Source organism: Sparus aurata, chromosome 18, assembly GCF_900880675.1.
Source record: "Sparus aurata chromosome 18, fSpaAur1.1, whole genome shotgun sequence".
NCBI lineage: Eukaryota > Metazoa > Chordata > Actinopteri > Spariformes > Sparidae > Sparus > Sparus aurata.
The window spans coordinates 35,667,537-35,695,464 of record NC_044204.1 but is presented as its reverse complement, the minus strand read 5'-3'; the positions used below and the strand labels follow the sequence as shown (position 1 = coordinate 35,695,464).

At 43.3% G+C, this 27,928-nt stretch overlaps 1 protein-coding gene across 14 annotated transcripts in view; it reads right to left on the bottom strand.

Moving 5' to 3' along the window:
• Positions 1 to 3,500: 3,500 nt before the first annotated feature.
• rapgef2b (Rap guanine nucleotide exchange factor 2b) overlaps positions 3,501 to 27,928 on the bottom strand; it is a 110,230-nt gene continuing 85,802 nt past the window's right edge. For 6 of the 14 annotated variants that reach the window (XM_030395652.1, XM_030395661.1, XM_030395656.1 and 3 more), the window contains 23 exons: positions 27,159 to 27,336; positions 24,421 to 24,557; positions 23,441 to 23,599; positions 22,319 to 22,471; positions 22,049 to 22,225; positions 21,694 to 21,801; positions 21,398 to 21,601; positions 20,017 to 20,125; positions 19,282 to 19,558; positions 18,078 to 18,235; positions 17,200 to 17,214; positions 16,494 to 16,734; positions 15,760 to 16,143; positions 15,426 to 15,637; positions 14,954 to 15,077; positions 14,471 to 14,494; positions 12,994 to 13,217; positions 12,058 to 12,225; positions 11,509 to 11,658; positions 9,657 to 9,858; positions 9,040 to 9,566; positions 8,322 to 8,742; positions 3,501 to 6,154 (listed from right to left, as the gene is read on the bottom strand). In XM_030395652.1, the coding sequence (XP_030251512.1) occupies positions 8,369 to 8,742; positions 9,040 to 9,566; positions 9,657 to 9,858; positions 11,509 to 11,658; positions 12,058 to 12,225; positions 12,994 to 13,217; positions 14,471 to 14,494; positions 14,954 to 15,077; positions 15,426 to 15,637; positions 15,760 to 16,143; positions 16,494 to 16,734; positions 17,200 to 17,214; positions 18,078 to 18,235; positions 19,282 to 19,558; positions 20,017 to 20,125; positions 21,398 to 21,601; positions 21,694 to 21,801; positions 22,049 to 22,225; positions 22,319 to 22,471; positions 23,441 to 23,599; positions 24,421 to 24,557; positions 27,159 to 27,336 (4,305 nt within the window). In that variant the 3' untranslated portion in view covers positions 3,501 to 6,154; positions 8,322 to 8,368. The remainder of the gene's footprint in view (positions 6,155 to 8,321; positions 8,743 to 9,039; positions 9,567 to 9,656; positions 9,859 to 11,508; positions 11,659 to 12,057; positions 12,226 to 12,993; positions 13,218 to 14,470; positions 14,495 to 14,953; positions 15,078 to 15,425; positions 15,638 to 15,759; positions 16,144 to 16,493; positions 16,735 to 17,199; positions 17,215 to 18,077; positions 18,236 to 19,281; positions 19,559 to 20,016; positions 20,126 to 21,397; positions 21,602 to 21,693; positions 21,802 to 22,048; positions 22,226 to 22,318; positions 22,472 to 23,440; positions 23,600 to 24,420; positions 24,558 to 27,158; positions 27,337 to 27,928) is intronic. The other 8 variants (XM_030395658.1, XM_030395659.1, XM_030395665.1 and 5 more) reach the window with 6 other exon arrangements.

Genomic DNA, 27,928 nt, shown 5'->3' with positions numbered 1-27,928 from the left:
GAGTCAGTGCAGTGATTTAAATATCACATAAAACCAGAACTGAGACAAACACACTGAATCCATTCTGTGCCGATTACAGTGAGGCTGCATATTGTGTGTTAAACTACTTTAACTGCTCAAAATGACCTTCTAGACGCTGACAAACAAACATACTCAGACATTATTAAACACAACACTTGGAGCCTGTTAACTAACTGTGCTGTACTCAGATATTCAGCTGTAAGACGCTAGTATTAACAAGCTAACATTACACAGCAGGATAATGCCTTCATGCTAACACTCTCCAACAGACACACACGTTAGCTAACATGCAAACCTGTCTGTAAAAACACGATTAAATGAGTCAGACGTCTTTATAAGCTCGTTATAGTGTCAGTGCCGTTAATAAAGGCAGCTGAGCCGCTGCTAACGTGTTTCCAAACCGTGCAGTGCATCTGCAACAACTTTAAAGTCAGCTAGCTAACATAGCATAACATAACCACTCACTTACACTGACCAGCTAACGTTAGCTAAACAGCTTTCATGCCGTTCTAAATAATAAATACATTTAAGAAAACTTAATGCCGACTTTACCGAAACTACCATCTTGTTTTTAGATAGTGACCAAAGTTTAGTTAACTGTGCATTATTCATGTAATTAACATGGCAGAAATAAAACCGACCAAAATCACAATGGAGTTTGGTGCATGGAACAAAACACAACGTCCATCACGGATTTAATTGGCTGTAATTAAAGGATTATGTTCCAGCTGAATTTACCTCGACAGTTAACAGTTAAATGAGACGTCTTCAGCTTCTGTTCAGAGTTATTTCAGAAACATTTGAGCTAGAAACAAATCTCACCTACATGAGAGGGAGGCTGGCTCCATTTTAACCCGCACATAAGTAGCACTTACAGCGCATGACGGTAGTTAATATGTGGAGCTGCTGATATATGAAGGAACATCACCTGGACTTATTACCTGAGATCAATAAGTATTAACTACCTGTACACCTCCCACACAGACATGAATACACCTGTACTGAGCAGGTAACTGGACACATAAAGCAGATTCGTACAGAACAGTTTACTCACCGTGTTCGTGTCCTCAGAGAAGAGCGGCTCCAAACAGAGTGACAATCAGTCAGCCATTTTTATACACATCTAACTTTTTGGAGGGAAATGCGCTAATTTCACGCGGGAAACGAGCGAGACCGCCCCTTTTGGCACGCACCACCTGGATTCGTCAGAAAATCTGTGGGCTGGACTTATTTGCGTGGTTTACGTCATTTCAGCCAGAGAATTCTGTAGCCCTACAGAGCTGTTTAGCTCATTCGGTAGAGTGGGAGTTCTGTGATCGGTGAGTTGCTTTTATCCTGAGTTCGAATCCCTGCCGGAGAAACTCAACTGCGTCATATTTACTGTAACTTCTCTTGTCAAAAGTTAAGATAAAAATGAATAGACCAAACACAGATAAACACTTGTTAACAGGATACACAAAAAACTACTTTTTAAAATTGATATTTAATTTCTCTGGTCTTCATTTGTTATTAATCCAAAACTAACCGAATGTAATCAAGTTACATTACTTTAATATTGTAATCGGGTGCACTCAGGTAAAACTGGACACCTCAGCTCAAGTGTTATTGATTTCTGTTCTGTACTTTTACCATAAAATTAATTAAATTAAATGTGAATGATGACTTCATGGGGATGATGTCACAGAAAGGGGCGGGGCACTAGCACATATTATGTATGTAAGAATCTATTTTTTACCTTTTTATTATATATTGTTGATTTTGTACTTTTATTCATGTTTATTGATTAGGCTGTTTTGACACGCAGATATCCCCGTTTGCAGGACCAATAAAGGAATTCTGATTCTGATTCTGATTCAATCACACTCATGGGAACTGCATGAGGAGGTCAGTGACGTGATATTCTGATCAGTCATAAATAAGAAAACGTTTCTAATATCTTGTCATTTTATGTTTGTTGTGGAGCTGTTGAAAAAAGAGAACAATTCTGGGAAAAACGGGACAGGTGGCATCTCTAGTTACCTGGGATCAAACCTCAGAAGATCCATTTTTGAGTGATAAACAGAGAAAATCCCTCTGAACTAAACCTTTGCCTGTAACATGCCAACACATTAAATGAAGATTTTGAACCTGGATTTATCCAAAGTTGAGATTAATAAATGTAAATGTGTGTATTTTTAAATGTTCTCATTAACTCTGATTACCTGAAAACACAAAAGGAACACAGACAATCAATTTGAGTCATAAGCTTAAAGTCTGGGTCGAGTCTCAGCTCATTTATTTTCTCTCAGTTGACTTTGGTGTGATACACTTTTAAAAAAACAGGAAAAGACAACACAACACAAACACTACATGTGATATCACCACATGCTGATAATCCAATAAACACATCACTCAGCCTTCTACAGCACCAGATATAAAACATGAAAGTGGCAAAAAAAATAAAACAATCAGTGCTTTGTTAAAACAACTCACCAAATCCAACACATCGTAACGTTCAAGCTGAATGTTGCTGCAGGGATGTACAAACTAATGAAACGCACAAAATGCTCGAGGCAACATCGACCTCCACGTTGCTGGTTTGGCAAATTTTTACAAAAATGCTGAATATCAGCACAAGTTCAGTAAATGCCCTCCACACTTCTCTGTGAACGTGACGGGCTGAGGGCAGAACAGGAGCCAGAAGCAGTCAAACAGATATTTATACGTTTTATTTACTGGGCTGAGATTCTGTGTGTGTGTGACGGCGGTTCCTCGTCTCTCACAGTCCGACTGTGTGTCATATTCTGGTGAGTGTGAACAAGGGAAAGAACTTGGTCTGCAGTAGTATCTGGGTCAGTGCTGGACTGAATGTTTCCCAGCAGAACATCACATTATTCTCTTCACCTGTTTGTCCTCTTCATGTTGAGGCTGATGTATTTTCTCGGTTAAATGAATGAACACAAATTTGCTCTCTCGTATTTGTTGTGCTGTGTTGCTGGTTGTCATGAGCAGAACCACAGCGCTCTCTGGTGTCGGACTGTTACATCTTCTATTCAAACACTTCACTGCAGGTCCTGTCTGATAAACTGCTCGTTATTCCTACAGAAGAGATTCAGAAATATTAAAATATGAAGCTATTTAATCATCTAATTATCTCAGTTTACTCATTTTGTTGCCGGAGGTGGCTCCTGTTGTTTTGAATTAGTTTTTTTAATCTAACGGTATAAATGGAAATGTTTCTCTGATGTTTTATTCATAGAAGAATATTAATGGTCCTTGGAGTTATTAAAAACATGAGTAGATCTGAACAATTAAGTTGAAAAATGAGACACAAATTAAAGGAGAAATAACATGTTTCCCCAGAACTCTGGCCCACAGTCCTCATTCTTCTTATTGTGGGAGTTTTTACTATGAAATGAAAAAGCTGATGTGAGAAACAAATTAAAATCGGGACTCCGGATCACAAGACAATACAAAACAAGTAAATAAAAGCAAGGGGAGACTTCAATATCTCTTTTTTATTAATTCTGACACACCGCGGTCAGATAGAAAAGTATGAGAGTTACACTTTTCAAGTTGCTTCCATGACTTGTGCAAACACTAGACGGTATCTGGGGGGAAAAAACCTCTGAAGGAAAACAACCGAAAAGAAAGACATCGAAATGCAGAAGAAATGAATAAGTGCATTTAAACCTAGGTGTTGATTCTTTATGCAGTATTTATTGATTCCCAGCTTCATATAAACTGGATGTTGAGGCATAAACATAGTACATTTGAACAAAAATATAACCAATATTTACAATTATTGTATTAAAAATACAAAAACAACTGATACATACTCCACCAATTGTCTTTTTAAAAGACATACAGGTCAAAGTAGTACAAGAAAGAATGAAGAAAAGAAGGTCATCACCAGCTAAATGTACATTTCTCACTGACATCACACATCAAACAGGAGTAGCAGTTCTACCTACTACACTTATCTTTACGCTTGTACATTTTTGTGCAACTTTTTGTTTTTCGAAATAGGACTCTGCCCGCTAATATGCACATTATCATCAGAGAGTTGAATGAAAGTGAATGATGCATGTCACCACTGTAGTACAAACAAATTATTAACAATCTATCTGCAGCCGTTACAAAAAAATACAAGAAAAAAAAAAAAAAAGAGAAACCCAGGAAATTATTAGTGTGAAGTCACAGAACACAGTGGAAAACACTGCACTCATTCATCGGCTTTTTTCTCAGTCTGTAGTTTCCGAGACTGATCAATGTGATCAGTGCGACTCAGTGATAGAAGAAGAAGAAAACAACAACAAAAAGTTTCACAATTGGATTTCTAATCGTTCTGATTGGCAGCCTTGAAAAAAATCTTCATATGTCAACTTCCCCACCGGAGTCAAAGAAATAAAAAAAAACATCTTCAGTCTCTTCCACGTTCGATGGCGAGATATGGTGGAAAACTGGACGCAGGCGTTAGCGATTTACAAACAGCATCCGCGGAGCTGATGTCTGTAACAGGTGAGTTCTGAGGAGGAATCTATCAGCACGACAGCAGAGGGAGAAAACATCTACGACACTGTAACAGGTGAGAACAAAACGGAAAGGATATGCTCGGCTTCATCTTGTACTGAGTCTTAATATATTATAAAAACACCGGGGGAAGTTTCTTGAATAAGGCATTTCACTCCACTATTGCTTGATTCAAGACCGCTCTTGAAACAAGGTGATTTGTGACGGGGAACAACCACACGCAAAGAAATGTATGCAATCATGGCATCGTAAGGCGCTTTGGACATTCACAAAAAAATGTGGTTCAGGTTGGAAAAAGAAGCCAAATCTGAATTAGTGGATGCTTTTATTCTGAAGGGCGATATGGGTTTTTATAAGACTCTGTACAAGATCAGTTCAGGGAACACTCACAATTTACAGCAGCTTCTCAAATACGCTGATGCTCCCACCCGCTCGCTCGCTCGCTCGCTCGGTGAGTTTGTCCTGTGATTCACACCTGACGTCAGGCTGCACTTTGTGATTTGAGACCAACATGATGGAGTCCGACATGTTCGCTCAGTTTTTCAGCTCTGTGCTTTTTCGATATCACCTACAGGCCGGTTACAAAACACTCTCTACGTAACAGCAAGCAACAGGATGATAAAAAGACTCTGATATAACCAGACGAGCTCCGAGGTGGGACGACAGTCAGATATGGATCACTCATACCCTGCTATCCAGGCCCGAATGTCTGGGAACATCTAGGATTGTGCTGAAAGTGCTATTTTTAAGAAATGAATTGTGTGTGTGTGTGTGTGTGTGTGTGTGTGTGTGTGTGTGTGTGTCAGTACTCTGTGCATGTCGGTTCTCCCTACCGGGCTCTCTCCTCCTCCTCCTCCTCCTCCTTCTAGCTTTGATTTGAACCAACACTTGATAAGCTTTCACATGTGGAACATGAGATAATACTGGATTCAGAGTTCAAACACTCGACAACAGACGGGTTGTTTCAGTCCAGGCAGAGAAATCTTCTGTTTTTCAGCCCCCAGAGTGCAATCAATCAACGAAGAGAACAAAAAAACGTAAAGAAATCGATCTGGAAAATTAAGAGTCAAGTCAACCGCTGTTCCTCTGCGTCTTCAAACGATAGTCTTTGTTTTTATTTGTTCTGTTTTTTTTTTTAGAAAGTAGAAAATGAGAAAGTGCAGATGAAGCTCGACACGTCATGATGCTGTTGTGTTAACAGGTGAGTTCTGGGGTTTTGTCTCGGTTCTAACAGCAACATCTAATGTGGTTTTGTGTGTTTGCCTCCCGGCGCCAGTTCAGTTTCTGCAGTCTTTTTTTCCAAAGTGCCAGGCGTTTCATGTCATCGTCTTTGCCCTTCTCTCCTTCTCTTATGATTCTTCTTCTTCTTCACAGTATTTTTTGCATGCAGGGTCGTTCAACCCCCGATGATGCTTTAAGGCAGGGGAGGGAGACGAGCAGAGGAGTCCACCGATCAGGAGGGAGAGCCGAGTGGAGGAGGCAGGCACGTACGTAACTGATGATGAGTCCATTGGTCAGTCTGTCTGTCAGTCTGTCTGTCTCACCCCAAACCAGGGAGACTTCAAGTTACTGCAAAAGGACGTCCTCGTTGTCCCTCAGACCGCTGACACCTGTTCATCCTCTGTGGAGAGAGAAGACAGTGAAGGTCACAATGAAAGTCTACATGTCGTCTGTCGACAGTCACTTAAAGTTCACTTAAAGCTGCTACAAGGAACTTTCACTTTTTCATGATTCAAGCAGAGTTTTCCTCACCTCAACCTCAGCACTCATGAAAAATACTGTTTAATTTTACGACTTGTCCAAAACAGATCAGTCAGAATCAAATCAGGCGACAGGCCTCAAAATTAATTATAGTAACTATATAGAAATATCTTCTTGATGTAGTTTTGTCTGCCAGATAGAAAGAGGAATAAAAGTTCCTTGTAGTTTGTATAAGTGAAAGTAGAAACTAAAGAGCAGAGTGTTTAGTCGTCGTCTCTCAGGTCACAAACCATGAATCACTTCACTGCCCGACATCTTCTCAGAGCACCACAACATGTTTCTGATTGATTTTCTGCCTTCGATTCACGTCAGTATGATCTGAAAATCAGCTTGAGATGAACTATGAACTCTGGACACACGATGAATCTCAGGCGTTCAACTGCTTTGTCTCAGCTCCAGGGTTTATCTGAGTTGCAGATAAACTGAGAATATATTGAGTTTATTTTCTAAATTTACTTGTTTTTTACAAATGTATTAAATAGACATTTGCAGCTTATTCACATCAGGTGACAGACGTTTAGCTGCTGTACTTTCTTTACTCTGTTTACAAACAACATAAAGGTTTGAGTGAGTAACCAGTGAAACAGTATGTAAGAAGTTGGTGTGTCAGAAGTTTTGGATCTCATTGATTTTTAGCCCCTGCTGCCCTCAATAGATTTCTGCCAGAATTTGTTCTTAAAAACTTGTCTGGTAAAATAAAAGTCAAATCAAAATGCATAAATAAAATAATCAGAGTAAAATGTGTCAATATTTATAAAAGACTTCTCTCACTCTTGTGATCAAAAACATCGATCAGTTCAGAGGCTGTTCTCTAAAAAGTTTTCAAATTTATAATAAATATAGCAACTATTGATTTCAGGCTTGAATAAACTACGTCCAGTTTACGTCCCGTCTAGAGTTCAGGTACTGATGCAGAAAATACTCACTCGTCTCTACAATATGATCAAATACTTCTCGGGCAAATTTCACGTCTGTTTTCTATTTGATTTTCATCTCATACTGAAATGAACAGAAACCAACAGCTGCCTGGTAGAAAGATACTCTACAAGTTTTGGTAAATTGTTGGTAATAATTTTGGATTCTTCTGCGTGTTTCTATCGACCTCCGCCAAGGAAGTTAAGTTTTTGTCCGTGTCTATTTGTTGGTTTGTCGGTTTGTCAGCACAGAAACTACTGAACAGATTTACAGGAAATGTGGACAGCTGATTTTTGAGTCCTCAATAACTTTTGGCTTCAGATCTGGATCAAGAGACAGAATCCAGGAATTTCTTCTCATCGTCTCTAACATTGCAAGATTAGTTAATTTCTCAGGGAATAATGGATGCTGGTGAAAAAATAAGCGTCTTTAGGCGTCTGGTATCGATGAGTGACGGGACTGTTGGGCCTTGGCAGAGGTATGTTATCTACTGAGTGCCATTCTACTTTTAACAAATGAGTAATCATGATTTGACATTAGTGTTTATTGATGGAAACCGATGGCTTATTTCCAAACCTGAAAACCAGACTTGATTAGAAACTGAAAAACCTTTGAGAAAACACTGAACTGCACGTGTGAAAATCTCTCCTACAATGAGACAGAATCATCCAGGTGACTGCAGGCGAGTGGCTCAGGTGCGTGCTGGTGCAGGAGGATGGAGGTGCATGTTTTCAGGCATTGAGTTTGATTGCATGGGTGAGAGGATCGTGGCGGCACTGTGCCTGCTGATGGATGCTATCAGCACAGTGTGTGAGGAGGTGAGAGAGGAGAGCAGGATGTGTGGTGGAACAGAGGTGGTGAGTGTCTGCTGCCACCAGGATGACTCATGCATGATGACAGATTGTGGGTTAAAGGTGAAGGTCCAGCTCCAAATCCACAATCCTCATGTCATTACTACTAAATGACTGAACTCTGCTGGAGGATTGGGATTTGGAGCGGGACCGGTCCTACTGGTGCTGTGTGAAGGAATGGTCTCAGTCCGAGTGTGTGTTCCTGTTCACATGCAGGTTCATTGGAGTGGAGGGGGGGCGACCTGATAAATGGGTTTTTACCTGCCTTGGGGAGAGGGGCCCTGCCTGTTAACCCCGTACACACACTCTCATGGTCTGGGAGTCTCAGGTGTATGCTGTGCCACTGGCTTTGGCTTCCTCAGAGCGATTAGTTTGGGAGACAAGGACTCACCCTCCTCCTCCTCCTCAGCATCTTGATCCTCGGCCGGTGAGCGCGTGCGGTGGAGGCCGCCCGCCCGCTGTTTGGCCCCCTGGTGGGCCTGGTGGGAGTCGGGCGACTGAGTGACCATGCGTGAGCGCTGCAGGGCCGTGGTGTAGTCGGGCGGCCGGCGGCCCGTGTGGGTCACCGTGGACGTGGGGACAGACGGGGGCGGGTGCTGCCCTTCGGCGAGGTCGGAGATGGTCAGGGCGGTGTAGCCGGGGGGAGTTGGGGGAGGCTCGCGGTAACGGCTTTCTTTCCGCGCTGAAGGGACACAAAAGAAATGAGGATGATGAAGACACACACAAAAACTTTTTACATTACTAATTCTACGAGTTTATGTTCAAAGATGTATTTTAGTACCTTATCAACAAACAAGACAGCAGATGATGCGTTACTTCTATGATGTTCAGAATGACTTCTGTGTTTTATTTAAGTGTGCTTTTTATCTTTAATGTAGAATGTTTGTTTTTGTGAAAAATAAACATATTCATGAAAACAAAACACAAATGTGACTAATGAGAAATCAGAGAGACAGGACTGTGAAGCTCGGGGACTCACAGAGGAGGCCTTTACCCCCAGCGGTGATCGGGGACGGGGACGGCCGTCCGAGCTGCTTGGCCTCCTCTGACCCGGTGGATGTGATGCTACTTGTTTCTGGGTCGGCGTTGACGTCCTTCCCTCCTCTCCTCTTAATGGTGCCAGTGTCTCCTTCAGAGTCCTCCCCCCAGTACGCAGCTGAGGATGAGGAGGAGCTGGCGGACGCCCAGCTCCCCCTGGCCTGGGCTGCCCACAGTGCAGCAGGCCCCCCCAATAAGGCCTCTGGTCCGCCTGGTGGGAGTCCTCCAATGCCTCCTCCGCCTCCGCTTCCAAAGGCCAGAGTCTCCCAGCTACGCCCCTGCTGCATGGTCTGGATGTTGTCGTGGGAACCAGAGGAGCAGGAAGTCCAGGAGCCGCGGCCGCTGTCTGCAGCGTCGAGGGAAACGCGATCGCCCTGATCCTGAGTCAGCTCCTCTGAACTGGGCGAGGAGAGAACTGTGGGGCAGCCGGTATAAATGCCCCGACAGTCCTGCATCGACGAATACGACCTATGATGCCATAAACAATACAGAGTGAAGTCAGATAAATAAAACGACTCATAAAAAACAAACAGTCAATAAAATCCTGAGTGTTCCTACCCGAGGCTGTACTGATCCGGGTCGGTGGTGGCTCTTCGTTCCAGTCGCGCTCCCACAATGTGTGAATCCCCGACTCCTCCAGAGTGACGGAGCCTCCTCTCCTCCTGGGCCATGTCGAACGAGGAGTTACTGACGAGGCTGGAGCGAGAGGAGATCTCACTGTGACCCGAGTCTGAGTAGGCGTCTCCCATCCGGTTGTAACCTGTCGAAGAGAAGAGGAAATAAAGTGTCTCAGTCTCAGTAGAATAAATTCAAACCACTCCAGTCTTGTGTTCGCTCGTAAGAAGAGAAGGATGATGAAGCTGTAACTTGGCCCCCTGCGTGCTGAGTGGGCCTCAAACATTAAAATAACTAACTTCTTTTAACTCTTATCATCAATCATCTCTAAGTCGAACATCTTATCTCGGTCCAGGCTTCACTTACAGACGGCAGGGATAATTGTAGAGTGTCATTTCAAAGCCAACAAGCTCTTCGTGGATGAGTGCATAAGATTCTTCCTGAAACAGCAGTTTTTTTTTTATGAGGTTCAGAGTTTCAACGCGGCGCTGACGAGTGTGGAAACATCAGGAAATAAGCGTGAAGGGACGTAGAGCGGTGCACAAAGTGTGTGGAGGTTTAGAAACATCACTGGTGTTTCTAAACACATTATTATTATTTTTTTATTTATTGTCCCCTGTTTTTTGTTGTTGTACTGTTGTTGTTATGTGCGGTGTCCTTTAGTGCTTTGAAAGGCGCCTTCAAATAAAATGCATTATTATTATTATTATTACTGGTGCTGACTGCTGACACATGTACGATTCAGTTGTACAAGAATATCACTGTGGCCTCTTTCTGCAGCTCGGCTGAGAGAGAGCAGCCCGGCGGACATGTTTCTCTTTGACTATCAACATAAATCACCTGAGTAAGTGCTTCACTCCTGACTACACTTTAGAGTCTGAAGAGGGAATGTGGAGCAAACATGCGTCAGCCACGACTACAGCAGGTGATGATGAAGCTCGGGCTGAGGGGAGACACCTGAGGTTCGATGTTAATTTAAGCAGAAACAAGAGTTCTGAATGAGACCAGAGTCCTGTGGTCCACAGCTGTTACACTGTTAGACGTATTATTATTAAAAATTACAAGAAATCTTCAAGAACTGTCAACAGAAATTATTTTTTTCAGCTAAGAGAGAGTTCCTTTCTTTTGATTCTATAAAATATTTTGTCCCGACAGTCATAAAACTTGATATAAACTTGAAACATATTTCTGATAACACTGACATGATATTATTCAGCGCCATTTTCCTTCGACTGCGTACGTTGAAACAAGCATTTTTCTTTCTGCAGATCCAAGTGAATGAAGAAAATGTTGCACGTATGAAAAAAGAAAAAAATTCTGATTTTTGGATCAAATTAAATCTTTGACTGTTTGTACAGCAGGTAACAATGTTCAGGGGTTTATTATTATTTATGATATTTTGCACATTTAAATAAATTTAGGTAATTTAACATCACTCAGCTTTTGTGCTTTAGGTACTTTCCTCATAACCCTGAAATGGTTATAAGATTAACTCGACCTGAATTAAAGTTTTTTCGAGTAGTTTCAACAAAACTATTTTAAAAGAACAACTGAAGTTTTGTGGAACAAATAGAAGAAGAGCTCCTGATGTGACAGCCAGTATAAAATCACTGGATGGTCCTGAAAAGCAGCATGAGGTGAGTCTTATTTTGAAGGAACAACAGGAGTGCCCAGCAACATAACTGCGACAGGATGCAGAGCTGCTGGCAGCCACCAGGTGGCACTTGTGACTCACGGTGACAGAGCGAAGGAGTCTGGAGAATGGTGTGAGAGGGAGGGAGGATTATTGGCTTACCCTTCTTGGGTGAGCTCTGGGGGGAGGTGGGAGGGGAGGAGAGCTGGGAGGAGGCGTTGGACACGGTGTCCTCTGGCTGCCTGCGGTGCCTTTCGTTCCCCTCCTCAGACAGAGACAGGATCTTCTTCAGAGACTGAGGAGAACTGGTGCCTGTGGACATGTGCGAGAAGATGAGCAGAATTAGCATGAGGAACGCTGCCATCCCTCCCCGAGGCTGCTGGGATGCTAAACTGCATTGTCTGGGATTTTTGTTTAATTTATTTGCTTGTTGCCAGACAGCCTGTAGGTGGCAGCACTGTCCTGAAGGAGCTGGCGGCTCTGCTGATGTCTACACAAAACAGGATGAGGAAGAGAAAACATGGCGTGTAGCAGGACAAGTGAACAGGAGAGCTTCAGCTCACTCAGTCTCATCTGGACTAAAACAATTTATTGATTCTCAAATCAGCCGCCAATTTGTTTTCTTTCAGTCCACTCGTGTATAGCATTTGCTATAATATGTATTATAGGTAAACATTATTTTGAATTGGTGAAGGTTAATTTTTGACCTACCAAACGGCGGCAGATCCTTGACTGGCACTTTCTTGCGGGATGGGTAGAGGGCCACGGCGGGGACCTGCAGGGCCTGGTTCCCTTTGGCCAGCTGGCCCCTCTGTTGGCTGGCAGCTCTGGACACGACCGGGGAGGTGTCTGGTCGCTTCCCACCAGCATTCTTGGGCACTTGGTGGGAGAGAAAGAGCGAGCAAGTTAGACCAGGTTACATTCAGACTTTAAGGTCGCTCCAGGTGTTTGACACTTAAATTCAAATCTGTTCAAGACGTCCTCAAGGTCATTTTCACCTCAATTAAGGACTGATTGCTGACTAATCTTATTCAAGCATTGCATGTAAGTATAAATGTGTGAATCAGTGCAGAGGTTTTATATACTAATATGGTCATTAGAGTGAGTTCGGTTAATAGAGGTGCAGGTATACAAATACAGAATTCAGTTTAGTAGAAGGTTTAAAGATCTGAAACTTCAGAAATATCATCCAATAATGATGGATAAGTGAAATTCAATATTTGTGGCAATGAAGATCTGCTAGATTCAAATGTAAGTCTGTATAATCATTTTTTTAATGCTCATTATTATAAACCTAAACTAAAGACATTTTAAACTGCAAACACACTCTTGTCTAGCATTAGAAAACCTTTGGTGACAGACAGTCGAAGCTGTTTCGGGGATCTGAGGGAGTCTCTTTGTCTCTTTGACCTTCTGCCCATCGATGCACTAACAGCGAGCGGTGTTGGCATTAACAGTGGGAAACTGGCCCAGTTATCATTTTTATTCCCTGCCAATGAGTTCTGAAGGAAGCCTGAGTGTCTTGTTACTCCAGAGGTCACACCCTGTTTATCTGTGCTGTAAATCCTGGGAACATGCATCTCTCAAGAAGAATTCACACTTATATTCCTGAAATGGTTTCTCTGTGTTTGTGTGCCACAGACTCACATGTACTGATGGAGGGTTCACACTGCAGCGACAGCGTCTGCAGACTCTCCTCGTTCGTCTCCAGGCTGAGGTTGGACAGGTACTGTTTGACCTTCCTGGCCATCTGGGCGTCCTCGTAAAGCTTTTTGGCGTTCAGGAAGGAGCTGCGTCGCACTCGCTTCTTGTGCCCGCCTGTCTGGGTGACGTCAAGCACTGCCGCATTGGCACTACCCTGGCTTAAGGACCTGATCGTACACGCGGCAGCCACACGGAAACATGAACCAAAACAGAGAGAGGGGCGCAGATTTGCAGACAAAGACGCACAAAAACAAATAGAAAAAACAGAGAAAGACTAATTAACATGATGCTTTAGTGCGTAAATGAGCCTATATGTCTTAGTAAAAGTTCAGGTAATACTACTGGGCTACACAGGGAGGATGGTAGGTAAACTTGGACATGCAGAGAGCAGCTTTAGGCATTTCTCTTCTCCAAAACATTCCAGACATTCCAGGCAGCAGAGGGGGGTGAGGAATGATGGCTGCTGTCAAACAACAGGGGAGTAGAAAGGGGGAGATCTACGAGTGTAGCATGCTCATAGTTTACATTTCTGTGGCTTGAATCAGAGCTGCTAGTAGTAAAAGTAGTAAAAGTAGTAAAAGCTTTGCTTACACATGGTCTCAGTCAAAAAGTACACAAAACACCGGCTCTCAGAAGTTCGTCAAGGCGCTTCTGATACGGACAGTTTGGACAGAATCGCTTCTGAAATACTCTGACTGAAATGGATATGGATGCACATTTTGTTCAAAGGAACATCTTTGTGTAATTAGTACTTCTGTGTCTTGTTATTATGACTTAACACCTCATATATCTGAGATCAAGATCTCATAATTACAATTCCAAGCTGGTTTTTCTCATAATTACAAGATGCCAAGTCACAATTACGAGACACAGAAGTCGTAATTACCAGAAAAGATTTCTTTTTCTGCGATGTGCTTCCATGTGTTTCCCATTAAATGTCCCAGTGGATGCACAACGATGTCCCATTTGACCACAAGAATGTAAAGTATGCTAAAAAATATATTTATCCAGAATCTCTGACTGTTTGGAGGTTTGATATGAAGATGAAACCTCAAAGACAGGGCGAGTTCTGAAACTGAAGCCACATGCGTATTGTTAGCTAAGATAACAAGTCAGACAAGGTCACATCTGCTAAAGTAAGACTGGATTCCAATCAATAATATTAGTTTGTTGTACGTTTAGATCTATGTCAATATCACGTAGGCACAACAGCTGTGAATGTAAAATAGTCCTCCTAATGTTAGCATAAGTGACCTTTGTTTCATTCAGTGCCCTTCAGTCAGGGTCGGGCAGTGTTAGTGGGAGGATTCAACTCAAACCGGTTAATGGGAACAAGATTTTGAGAAAAGAAGCACGCAAACTGGCAGAAAAACAGCCGTGGTTCAGGGAGGGCAAAAGGTTGTAGGGTCACCAAACTTACCCTAAACTCCTCCACTTCTTCTTCCTAGAGGGCGGGTGCCATGAACAGAGAAGCATGGAGGGAAAAGGGGTGGACGAGTAGAGAAAGAGAGAAGGAGACAAAAAGCTTAGGACAGGAAAGACCACCAAGATCACCAAAAGAGAAGCAATTTCACCAAAGACCCACGTGGAAGTCAGAGGAGAAGGAAATCAAATGGCAACACCGCTAGGAAGTGACATCATTAGACAAAGACACACTTTCACAGGAGCACTGTGCACATCTTATGCCAACAATGTGTAAAGGGAACAGTTGCCAGAGGAAGCAGTTGCCAGAGGGAACAGCTGCTTGAAAGAAAAGCGTGATGCAGGAATCTTTATTGGATCTATGTGAACCGGCTAACCCCACAGAGGTTCTGTTAGTCAGTGGAGAGCCTACCGGTCCTACAGAGAGGGTGAAGGATCATTAATCTCACATCCGGCTTCGTTTTCAGAGAGGTGTGCTTACCTGGTCCGGAACATGAGCGCCGGGTCCATGTTGACGGAGGCCATGCGACCAACATGGCGAATTTCTTTGGCAATCATCCTCAGCTTCTCAAAGTTCACCAGGCCGTCCACTTTAGAGTCATTGCCTGAGAAACAGAGGAAGAAAGAAAGTGAAACAGACAACAGATGACAAAACCCAAACAGAGCAGGAGGACTGCAGCAGTCCACACCTTATATACCTTACAGACACAATCTGCTCGTACAGTTTGCAGTAAGTACAATAAAAGACAGCTGACGTCAATGGAGGGAAGCTAAAGTTTGTTGATGCTAAATCTCTCTGATGGGATAACAACAGCTCAAACATTCAGCTTCTCTTTCCTTTGTGTTTCCTGTAGTCTAAAAATCTATTTTCTCTGTGTTAGATGAAAGTTCAACCACATTATAAGTGGAATCAGCTGTCTAAGTTTGTATATAGTCATGTTCATGTGACATACCTTCATGTAGGAAGGTGAGGTCCTTCTTGATGACGGGGAACAGTGGGATGATCGGTGGCTGGAGGTTCTGATTGTTCAGGACATTCCTGTACTTGGCCATATTTCTTGAAGGGTCGAAGAGGTCCTGCAGGTCCCCGAACAGCTTCTCGTACTTGCTAGGCAGCTTCTCCCACGTCCCCCTCAGCCTGGAGACTGGAGCCAGGTTCAGACCACTGTGAGGGGAGACGATTGAGCATCAGCACAAGAACACAGTCCCAGTTTATGCTCGATCAGTTTATCAGTTTCTCTAATTCATTTCTGCAGAGGTGATAACACCTGAGGCATTCGTTCTCACCTGATGATGGCGAACATGGAGTTGAAGTTCTTGCACTCGCGGCAGTGCAGCGCGATCTTGATGAAGTGCTTGACGGTCTTCATGCGTTTGAGCTGGTTCGGCTCTCGCGTCACCTCCGTGGCCACCCAGAAGGTCTCGTGGTTAATGGCCTCCTCGAAGCGCTTCAGGCTGGCCGAGCCCGTCTTGGAGCGCAGCTTGAACAGGTCGTCGATGTATTCGGTGGGCTCGATGGCACAGAAGAGTTCAAAAGCCCTCATGGAGAGCTGAGTGGCGACCTCCACCGTGCTGAGCTGCAGCAGAGAGATCTGGCCTTCTCGCAGGAGGTCCTGAGCGTCCTCGTCGGAACACAACGTCTCCGTCTCCATGTTGCTCTTCAGGTAGTATCTGGTGACAGAGGTTTGTTCTTCAAGTCAGTTTAAGTTCAAATTAACTATTACATAAACAGATTTATTACTTAAACTGTTCAACAATGACAAACACGTTCTGGTTTCGAATGTGAGATTTATTCTTTTCTCCATCTGATATGATTCTAAACAGAATAAATTGTGTTTTATTGGACATTTTATAGCCAAAAAGGTCAGAAAAGTTGAAACAGTGATGAGAATGGAGTTGCAGCCTTAATGTATTTTTATCTGAATTGTTATTAAGTGGATGGTCCTTTTGGGGTTAAATCTGTTGTGCAACACTCATGTAAGGAAGGACAACAATGCACATCCAGGTGAGGACGTCTTTACCTTCCACTCAGTTGAATCCTGTCGGCGAGTTTGGACAGCTGGTCGGGAAGCCGCCTCTGTTTGATGACGCCCTCTGGTGTGACGGACACTTCACACAGTGAATAAGCGTCTGCTGCTGCAGTCAGGGCAAACTCCCTGATAGCCTGGGCCACCACCTCCTTAGCGGTCGTGTCCTTCCCGATCATGATGTATCGAGACTGCTGGTCCGCCTTGAAGACTCGTAACACCTGATCCGACATATCTGGGAATGTAAAAACACACGATGAGCTTAACGGGTTACTCAGTATCCTTGTTTTTACTGTGAGATGTGAGAATGGAACAGCAATGATTTTGTTTGTTTTCCAAGATTTATCAGAAGTCAGTCCATCTTCCCAGATTCCCCTTGGAGCATTAAGACACCAGCATCGTTAGATTGTGATGCATCATTGATTAATTTGATCAATTTGATCAGAAACACTACCCCACAGATCATAAGACCCAAAACCTCCAGTACAAATCAACACCAATGTGCCCACAGTGCAGCGCTGTTAGCTTTACTCGATTAGCGCTCACAAGCATGAATGCAGTTTAACTGAGTTTATGTTACAAACTGCAGCACAGAAGCTGATTGATCTCTGTACGTCTGAAACACAGTGGAGGCTGACAGCACTGACAGAGAGCGGCCTGTGGCAGGAGAAGCAGGATCATGTGGAGATAAGATACTCACTGAGTGCGACTGGGACTGGAGGAGCACAAACAACATGTGATGGACAGGAGTTAATAAAGATGGAAATACAGAGAGCGTATTTCTACAGCTGGAGTTACGCAGCTGGTAGATTAAATTAGGATTTCTTTACAGCAACAAGGATCTAAAACATTGTTGCATCAGTGTGATTATGTTACTTTTAAGATTTAAATACCACGTGAAAATGATATTTACACATTTTAAATGTAGCTTTCTTTAACAGTTTCTCACAGTCGACAAACAATTTCACTTAACAACAAACAGAATTTAATTTCTGAATGTCGGAGCGAAACATTCAATGACAATATGTCCACTTTGTCAAACAGCTGCAGTGAATCTTAAAACATTGGTTTATACTTGTCTAATTCAGCATTAAATACAAAACATGTGTTTTCTTGTAGCTGCATCGATGTCTGAAGTCCGTCTAAACTCCAAGTAGCTTATTGAACATACTGTTTAAACTGAATGCACCATTTACTTTAAATTTGATAAAGAATATACATGTCAAATTTGAAAACCACAGTATAAAAGCTACTTCTTTGTCTTCTGTGGAGAAAGTCACCAGACTCCCTTAAAAATACATTAAATTCTGAGACATTCTGAACTATTTGCATCTACTTATTAATTCTCCAAATGTTATACGTGGAAATATTTCTGTCTCTGGGTAAAAAAGGTAAAAATTTAATAAAAAATAAGAAATAAAAAGCCTCTTGATGGTTTCAGAGGGTTTCAACTGCTGCTAATGAAAATTAGTCTAATTAGTCATATTTTTTTTCAGATGTTATTCATGAGATGTTTAACAAAATGAAATGGAGGTGACGTGTTTCTACGATCTGCCCACGCAGCAGTTTGACACACACCAGGCTGGTTGTTGAAGTCCAGGATGCGGTGGTGAGACTGCAGCAGGTCCGGGTTTGATGACGACAGGTTTCCACTGACGGGCAGCGGTGGTGGGATCTGTTTGGACTGCTTCATCCCCACAATGCTGTCGTCCTGCGATTGGCCAACGCAAACGTCACTATGGAAACAAGAGGGAGAGCAGGGGAGGGGTGAGACAGCAGTTCTGTCAACAAAAGGCAGAGGGCGACGTGAGTGTGGGCGGGAGGTGGAAGCTGCGGACGCCTCCAGCTGTGCAAAGCATCGACTGTATTCTGCAAGAAACACACCCACGTTTCACACCTGGTACTCGGTGAGCGGTGCGACGACAGGTTCAGTTTGTGTCAGTGAGCTGAAATATCATGTTGAGATCAGCTGGAACATTAGAATAACCGACTGAGAAGCATTCTGTCATCAGGGAAGAGTTACAAACACTGAGAGGTTATTTTCACAAACTTACTTACAGTATTTATCTGTGTGCTCTCAGTCGGACCACAGCTAAAATGTAGAAATGTTCGGAGTCATTATCAGCTAACTGCTGCGATGGCATCAGTGAAAATCTGTCTGATTCAGCTCAGCAAGTGACTGATCAGTCACACTGTGCAGTCGCTTCCCATCAACCAGAGCGTCGCAATGTGATGAATGTGAGTTTTTACAATTTGAGAAAAGTCGAGACAAACAGCCCAATCAGCTGCAATCACAAGTGAAACCAAATCACAGCTTCCTGTCTGCACACAGCAGAAAGAAATCTGCAAACTGTCTTTGACTCTGATGTCACATCTTCTCTCTCGTGTCTTTCATATCAGAGCTGCACCTACGAGATCATCGCAAGAAGATGAATCGGCAGCAATTTTGATAAACAATCATTTCAGTCATTTGTCAAACAAAACTGTGAAATATTTGCTTCTTTAATTTTGAGGATTTGCTGCATGTCTTCGTCATTTATGATCGTCAGTGAAGAGTCTTTGGTTTTTGGTCTGACTGGAAACATCACTTTGGTCTTTGGGAAATTGTGATGCGCATTTTTCTCAAGTTTTTAATATTTTATAAACTTAATCATGAAAATAATTGGCAGATTAATAGATAAAGGATGCTGGCTTCTTAAGTATCCTTTAAATATCGCCAGCTATCTCGTCCAGTTTTTATATTTGGATACAAGTTTTTCCTCGATATAAAAGTTCTTCTTACTTGTACGGTTTAGGCGGCAGGATGCTGGTGAGCGTCTTGTCAAAGATCTTCTTCAGCTTGTTGCGTCCTCCCACCGTGTTGGTCTTGGCCTTCTTGCTGACCTTCTCCAGGCCCATCACCTGCTCCACGTCCACCGCCAGGTCGGGGATGGAGTAGCGGCTGGCCTTCTTGATGTCTCCGATCTTCGGGAGGTGGGGTGCGCCGTTCTTTCTGTCGTGTTCCTCCTCGCCGTCCAAATCGTGGTCGTGCTCTGGCCTGGTTAGCAGCTCTTTAAACACTGAATCAAAACAGGGAGGAGAGAACGATTCGGTCACGGGGAGAGGAATGTATTTTATATTAATGAAATTACTGTAAAAATCATTCACAGTGATGGAGAGGAATATTCTCGCTCTTTTTTTTTACCTTTTAAGCACCTCTGTCTCTTTCATTAAATAATAGGACCCAGGCTGGTTTGAATTATTAAATGTGGCTATAATTGATTTAAAACACCAGTTCAGAACCCTTTTAAAATGGAGGACTCTTGTGAGTGCTGAATAAGTGAAATCATGCACACAAGAGAGCAAAGATTTAGAAAAAGAAAACAGAATATAGATTTTTCTTGCCCTCCTCCACTTTTCAACCTCTTGCACTCCCTCACCACCCACCCTTTCATCTCAACAACACATGACAGGATGGATTAAATGTAGAATATCTCACACAATATTTATTATTAAGATTTCATAGCCAGATATTTACCTAAAAGGTTTGTTTTCACAGTTATGGACAGGTGGGTGTTGTTCTTCAGAATCTCGTTGGCTTTGTTGAGCTGGACATTCTCAAAGTTCTGCCCATTGACCTCCAAGATCTGCAGACAGAAGGCGGAATAAATATATCAGGGAATAGATTGGTTAAGTGGACGACTCTCACTCACACTGAGACACTGAGCTGAAGCTACAGCGACCTGTTCTGCATGTGGATGAAGACAGAAACAACAGTGTGTTTTGTGCCTCAGTTGTCATCGTTAAACCTTGAGCTCGTTACAGATAACGAGCTCTGAACTCTGTATTTCATCCAGTGAACAAAGTGGCCGTAAACTCCAATCCTCTGGCATGTTTAACATCATGGCATTTAGTCCAACACATGGTTTTGACATTAATGTATCCCGCGTCACCTTCGAATTGCCTCTGCCTCAACAGCTTGACCTCTGTATGTGAACCGGATATTTGCATTTCAACACAATCTGCTATCAGCCTCAGCCTCTTCCTCTGCAGCAGAAGAGGAAATCACCTCTGACAGCTTCAGTTCAGGCCATCCTCTGCTTCAGTGTGTGAGAGGCCAGTAAACACTGACTTACAAGACTAAATGCATGTTTTGGAATCAGCAGCGATTAATGAGACATTACGTGGAGTTTACTGCTGCTAATGGCCCGATGACTGAACAAATGGCACTAACACTAAAGTTCTGAAACGATCGGTCCTGAGCGAATGGTGGTAGAAAATGAAGCTGCTAAAAGCTGGAAGGTGTGAGCGTGTATGAGAGAGTGAATGCTTCCAAGGACGTCAGCTTCCTCGCTTCCTTTTGGGGGAAACAGCTGCAGGGGATGTTTGGAGTCAAGAGGGCTTAACTCGCATCCAGACACTCTCAAGATGGTTTCAAGGATTAAGGGACTTTGCTTAAAGCCCTGAAGACTGCCGAGTGTGAAAATGGCTGAGAAGTCAAGTTGCGAGGAGCGAAAGCCAACACGGGCTACCCGTCGCTACTGGGGAGTTCCATTCAAGACTCGTTTAAAGAACGTTTTTAATGGTCGTTAGAAGAAATGTAAAACCAATTTTACAAGCAAGATAAACTTCAACAGGAGAAAAAAGAGCAACTCAAGCTCCAGCCTGTGTGACGGAAGGGATTTCTACTCAGCAACTGTAGCCTGCAGACAAAAAGAACTTTAACTTTTGTGACTACGTGCAGCTGATTTTAGAGTTTTACTCACAAAATTTTAACAACCTGCAGAAAAACTCTTACAGCAGAAACCATGGATGCTGTCTGACATATTAAACTGCCCTTCATGTGTTCAGATGAGACCTTAACCTGGTGACTGCACACCAGTCACATGATGCAACAATAGTAAAAGTGAGGATCTTACCTGATCTCCCCGCTTAAGGCCGACCTCTGCTGCCTTGCTTCCGGCCTCCACAGCATCGATGAAGATGCGGAAACCTTTCTCCTGTCCTCCGAGAAGGCTGAAGGCCAGAGGAGAGTCCCTGGACGGCTTGGTCAGTGTCACCAGCCGCGGCTTGGCTTTAGCAGCGCACGCTATGTTTAACAGTCTGAGGTGCCCACACATTTTCTGGAAAGACAACGCAACACAGACGTGAGGAAAAGTGCAGTAAATACATTTGTGCAGGCTGGCGTTCTCGCCTGTGTAGCTGTTAAACTTACTTCTTTCTCCAGATTGCTTTCGAACTCTTCCAGAAAGTGAGTCATGGCAGGGTCACCCTCAAAGTCATTGAAGTGATTGTTTACCCACAGCAAGACTACCCGTGTAACCTGCAGCAATCACATGAGCACACAGGTCAGCACACAGTTCACTGGTTGACAGAAATGTGTGCATTATGTGGTTTAAGTCCTGACCTAAAAACGTCTCTGGGCTCACAGAAACCCTCTGCTTAAGTGTGTTAGCGACTCATTATGCATTCACTTGTGTGTAATTGCATTATGCAGCCTCCATTTTCTTGTCTCTGTCTCTGATTAATATTTGAATTATGTTTTGAGTTCATGCAGGTATACGGTGTACCTTCTCCCGTACCTTGTCCCTGAGACTGGGGTCGTGGAACCACTCCAGGAGCTTCTTGCCCACGACCATTGGGCTGGAGAGGAAGGTCCTGTAGGTCAACAGGAAGTCCTCGATGTAGGTGGGGTCCACCACTGAGTGTTCCTCCACCAGGTGCATGGTGAGGCGCTCCGATGTGCCCTGAGCATTAAAGTAACATTATGAGTTTAGAATACGTTTTTATTTATTTTTGGGTTTAAGGTAAATGTAGAAGACTGCTTGTTGATTGGTCACCTTGATGACGATGTGTCCCTTCCTGGTGCCGGTGCGGTCCAGTTCACGGTGTTCCTTCACCATAACGATCTCCCCTTCCTCCTCCACCTTCTGCATGTTCTTCTCCACCTGGTTGAGGATGCAGCAGTAGTCCTGCTGGGCTATACACACAAACTGGACAGGACAGCGGGAAACAAGGATTAGAGAGATTTAATACTTTTTGACACAAACTCACAAAATGTGTTTATCCTGCAGAAGGCACCAAGTTAACTGACATATTATTTATCATATTTATATTAATATATTATACATAATCATAGATTCAGGATCAGTTAATGAGACAGATGACGTACATGTCATCTATAGGATTTTAACAAGATCGTAGAACTTTTTTGTGGAAAAACCACATCAAAAACATTTTTCTATACGTCTTCAAACATGTCTGTAAGGGATCTTTAAACATGGATGATATTTCTGGAACCTCTTAATTCAAAGTTCAATCAATACAGCTGATAACAACTGGCTAGAAAGAAACTCTGCATAGCACCAAACTACAACCCCCTGTGATAAATTATGAAAACAGTTTTTCACTGATTAGAAGCAAAGATTTTCTCATCCCAGCCACTGAGCCTGACGCGCTCGGCTCGCGATGATTAAAAGACTGAAATCATTTCAGTGACTTTACTTCTCTGTTCGGTACTTTACTCTGATCAAACACATGATATAAATAGTGTGATCTTTACATGAGCTGGCCTGTTCTCTTTCAGAATGCTTGTTTCTTACATGTAAGTGGATGCTGTAGCACAAAGCGAGTTTGTACTTGAGTGCAAACAGAGTGGGCGCGGGTCAGAACCGATGCCCTGCTCTGCTTTCACACGGAGATGTTGATGAAATGGACCCTTAACCCACTGATACTAGGCAGGAACATTCAGGAACACAGGGAGGTTCTGAACAGATAATTACTCTGACATTTAAACAGAATCTTAGACTTGGACCCGTTGACTCGTCTTTAACTATGAAAACATTCATTTGGGTCAAAATTGAGCACAATTTGATCTCTAAGGTTAAATATTGTCCCAAAGACCCAGACGGACAGCAGCAGTGGACTAATCACGTCATCAGTCATTTACAACCAGATCCTACCTGGCAGTCGTCCACCTTGGTCTTCATGATGCCCTTCATGTATTCCTTCTCCATTGTTGGTGAGACTCCAAAACTGTTGCCCATGCACAGGATCTCTGTCCGGCTGTCGGGGTACGTCACCTCCACCGAACCGTTCAGGATCACCGACCACGAGTCCAGCTGGAGTCAAAACACACGATTACAGCCGTCAGATGTCGGAAGAAGAAAAGGAAACACTTGAAACACAACAACAATAACTTCTGTAGATCACATTAAGTTTAGTAAAGTAATATTCCCAGCAGCTGGTGTCTCGTAATGAGTCAAAGTTATTTATCAAAAAGAAGCATATGCAGACAGTACGAGGGAGCTGCTGCACTGACAGATGGCTGTTTTACTTTCCTCAGAGGGATACAGCGATAGAAGTGGATTATTACAGCTAAATAGGATGTGTTGCAGTAAACTCAACATATCTTTTATCCTTTTGAAGCAACAACAAGGATGTTTTTTAGAATTCCTGAAAAGCAGACATTTCTGAGTTTCCCATATTTTTCCCCAACAGCAACAATACGCTCAGTGAACCCTGAATTCTCCACGGCCACACATTTACTTAAGTGTCCCGGCCTTCGAGGCAATGTCTGCTCTTCATTGTTTGAGTGCATCACAGCAAAAACCGAGCAAATTGTCTTCATTGAAACTCGTGTCGTGTCTTCACCAGAGACACAAAGAATAAGTGATGCCTGCTTTAGTTGCCTAAGGGATCCTAGAAAGGCTTGCTGATAAGGGCTGGCCGCCATTCAGGTTTAATAGAGCAGAAAAAAACATCAAATGGAAGAAGAAAGATTCACCGGTGTGAAGGGGTGAGACGGTTCACTCACACACACACACACACACACACACACACACACACACACACACACACACACACACACACACACACACACAAAGAGAGAGAATTCAAGGCAGGTCACGAGACGGGGCTGATGTGTGCATGAGTAACACACCTCCTCTCCATCATTGAGAACGATGGTGCCGGCGCGTTCGACCACAGCGAACACCATGACGGCGCAGAGTTCCCTCCTCACTGACATGGTCATGTTGGCAAATGCTGGCAGTTGATGCATGAACTCCAGTAATTGCTCTGTGAGAGGGAAAGAGGAGAGACAGCGGAGGAAGTAGAGGAGGTTTAGAGAAAAAGAGCAAACACCCAGCGTCTTGACACCCAGAGGAGAGAACGAGGACAAGGCAGCGCTGCTCTTGGCAGGCCCGCAGTGCCCTCGCTTCCAGCCAAGAAGGCACGAGCTGCAGGCTGAGCATCAGAACAGATCATCACCACAGAGGAATCATTATCAGGAGAACATAAAGCCAAATATCAATAGCATTGACATAAACGGTCAAGGCGAGCCAAGAATAATTGCTGACACTTCACTCAATGACCTCAGTGTGAGAGAAAAAACTTAATCGCAGACACGGATTCTAAAACTGTATTTCGTGCTCCGTCAAGTGTGATCGAGTTTAAAGGATGAGTTAAACACAATGACCACCCACGAAACATGTTGTCTGGCTGTGTTGCATGTAAGTTTGCATGTAAGGCCAAAAACATTTAAAAATGACATTAAGGCTGCAGGTATTGATTCTCTCCTTGTTACTTCTCACCTGTTTTATTTGACCAACAGTTCAAAACTCTAATATAAACCGTTTACTATCATTTATAGTGAAGAAAATCAGCAAATCCTGATGTTTGAAAAGCTAGAGCGACTATTTCTGCCGACAAACACAATGTTTAAAACACTGTTACCTGCATTTCATTCTCTGTTGCTGCAGCTACATGACACATGAACAACAGCAAAGCAATTTACCTTTCAGAAACAATTTTCATGTTACTCATGATAATCCACAGACTTCACTGTGAGCAGTTTTAGACTTGAGTCTGGTGAATGTAGTGAAAACTGTCAGTGAGGTCTGTGCATCATGCAGAGCATCCAGGAGGCTGTTTGTGCGAAGACGAGTCGCTGTTGCTTTTTGTTAAATGTAATTTTCCGCTGTTATAAGCAGCACATACACAATCTGTTCACCTGCCTGCACGGTAAATAATAATAAAGCGCTTTCAAGGTACCTAAACCAAAATATTCCAGACTCCAGAAACATTTATCATCACATTTAAAATGATAAAATGAAGTTAGAGAAATCCTTTATACCCAAAGCAAACATTGTACTATACTTTGTCACTTTGTTCATTTTACCAGCTGTTTATATTAATCTTAATTACATGTTTTGACCCTAATTATAATTATTGAATGCTAATTTAGGGTCGGTCTGCTGTGAGACAGACCAGGAAAGTGATTGTGTCGATGAAACGCGTTGTTAACACATGTAGGAGTATTTTATCTCAGATATATTTCATCTCATATCTCCGTGCTTTAAAATTTCCTCAAAACTCAAATATCACAATATGTTTTATCAAATACCTTGATATCAATATCGTGACATCGTAGGCTGACTATTTGTACACAAACAAAATATTAACACGATGAGTTTGTTGATATAAAATCATCAGTAATGTGGATATAATGACTAAATGCATAGAAACAAGTGTTAGAACAAGTAGAACTGACGTCACTTTACCGTCATGCAGCCGTTAAAACCAGGAAGAGACACCTCCATCATACCACAACGTAACAATATCCACAATATATCAATCTCAGATCCTGATGATGCTATAATATCGATAGATCACCCAGCTCTGATTTGAAATCAAGCGTAATTCTGACCTTGAAAATACAACAGTGAAAATTAAACTTTCCTGACTCTGCATGATATATCGGAGCAGGTATTTTAAACCGGACATGCAGAGCAGTACATGAGGGCTTGTATTGTTTAATAATCTCGGTGAACGGTTTTAATACTGGTTCTGCTGGACTGGGTGTGTCACTGAGAGAAACACTTTGTACGATCCAAGACATTCTGCAGCCACACTGAGCTCGTCTCTCTCCACATCGACCGACCCGCTCTCCTCTCCGGGCCGGCCAGCAGCAGCAGCAGCAGCAGTCTGGCGTTCTGGCTGACCTGTGCTTGGCATGGCAACAGCGTCGTGTGTGAAGCTGCGGAAGCACTGAAAGTTTAATGTGCTGGGAGAGGTGAGGCGAGAGGATGTGCCGGAGTGACCTAGAAAAGCCTGCCGGCGGAGGGAGGGGTGTACCGCGGGGGGGAATCAGCCAAGAGGGGGGAGGGGGAGAACGGTTGGCACTCGCTCTCTGCATCCAGAGCATCATCCTCCCCCAGCCCACATCTGTAGCTAAGCTCTGAGAGAGTGTGTACTTGGTTTTTTAAACATGCCTATCATTATCATTGGAGTTGAGTCATAGCTTTAAGGGATATGATACCGCGAGCCCGATGTGGCTTTGGAGAATTACTCGAAAGCTACATCGTAAACGAGAGAGAGAAGGCTTCAGACGAATGTAAATTTATTGTGACGGATTTAAATAAGAAAGGCGGGTGTGGCTTTCACAGAGCACTAACATTATTCTAAAATCGGGGCAGGAAGTCAAATCTCAGCCGGGAACAACGCTGCTGCTGTTTTTCACTGATACCTTTGAAAACAGACAAGAAATCTAGCAGAGATGCAACTCTAAGGCAAGCACAGAAATAGACGGGATATTTTTAAAAGTAAACACTGAGTTTACAATAATGTGATTCATAAACATGTACTGAGACACAATACAACCCCTGACTGGTCTCTCACCGATGTCATCGTCAGTTCTGTCCATGGGGTCCTTCTCCAGACAGTCCCGCACAATGTCGCGGCTCATGAGGGGGTCGGACGCTCGCTCGATGTCCTCCTCATCGTCATCCTCCTCAGAGTCGACGGCCGTCTCTGGCAAGCCGCTGAGGTCCATGTCGCCTGGTTCGTTTTCTGTGGCCTGGAACAAGTAAACAGGTGACAAATGAGTCAGTCATCTGCGTTTTGAACTCAACAAGGTGAGGGATCTGGTGTCTCCACCCAACGCCAGCAGTTGGCAAACAGCATGACCAAAAAGTCCAGCTGGACCCGTGTGTCCATCTCTGTCCACCTACCTGCTCATTACAAACAATACTCTGGTTCGTCAGCTACATTCCTGAAAAGCGAATAAATTGTTGGTAGTTGCTGACCAAGCAAGTGACCAAACTGGTGTTCAGCTGTCAAAACTCAGACGGAGTAAACTCATTTGTAAACAGCCAGTGTAACAATCAGCATAATGAGGACAGAGGGCTGCAGGTTTCATAGCACACACACTGCTGAAATCATTTTATAGTACAAACATCGACACCGTGCATTCCCAACCACATGAAAAAGGAGCCTCTGTAAAACTGTTACGCACATTCGACCCATTTCATGAAATAGATTAGAGGTATTCAGTACAGTATGACAGAGACAGGCGTCAACACTGCATACCAAACAGTCTGCTGTGCATAGTAACAAGCTAATTAACACTCAACTTTCCTCTCCTCTCCCCCCCCTCAGCAAACTCCACC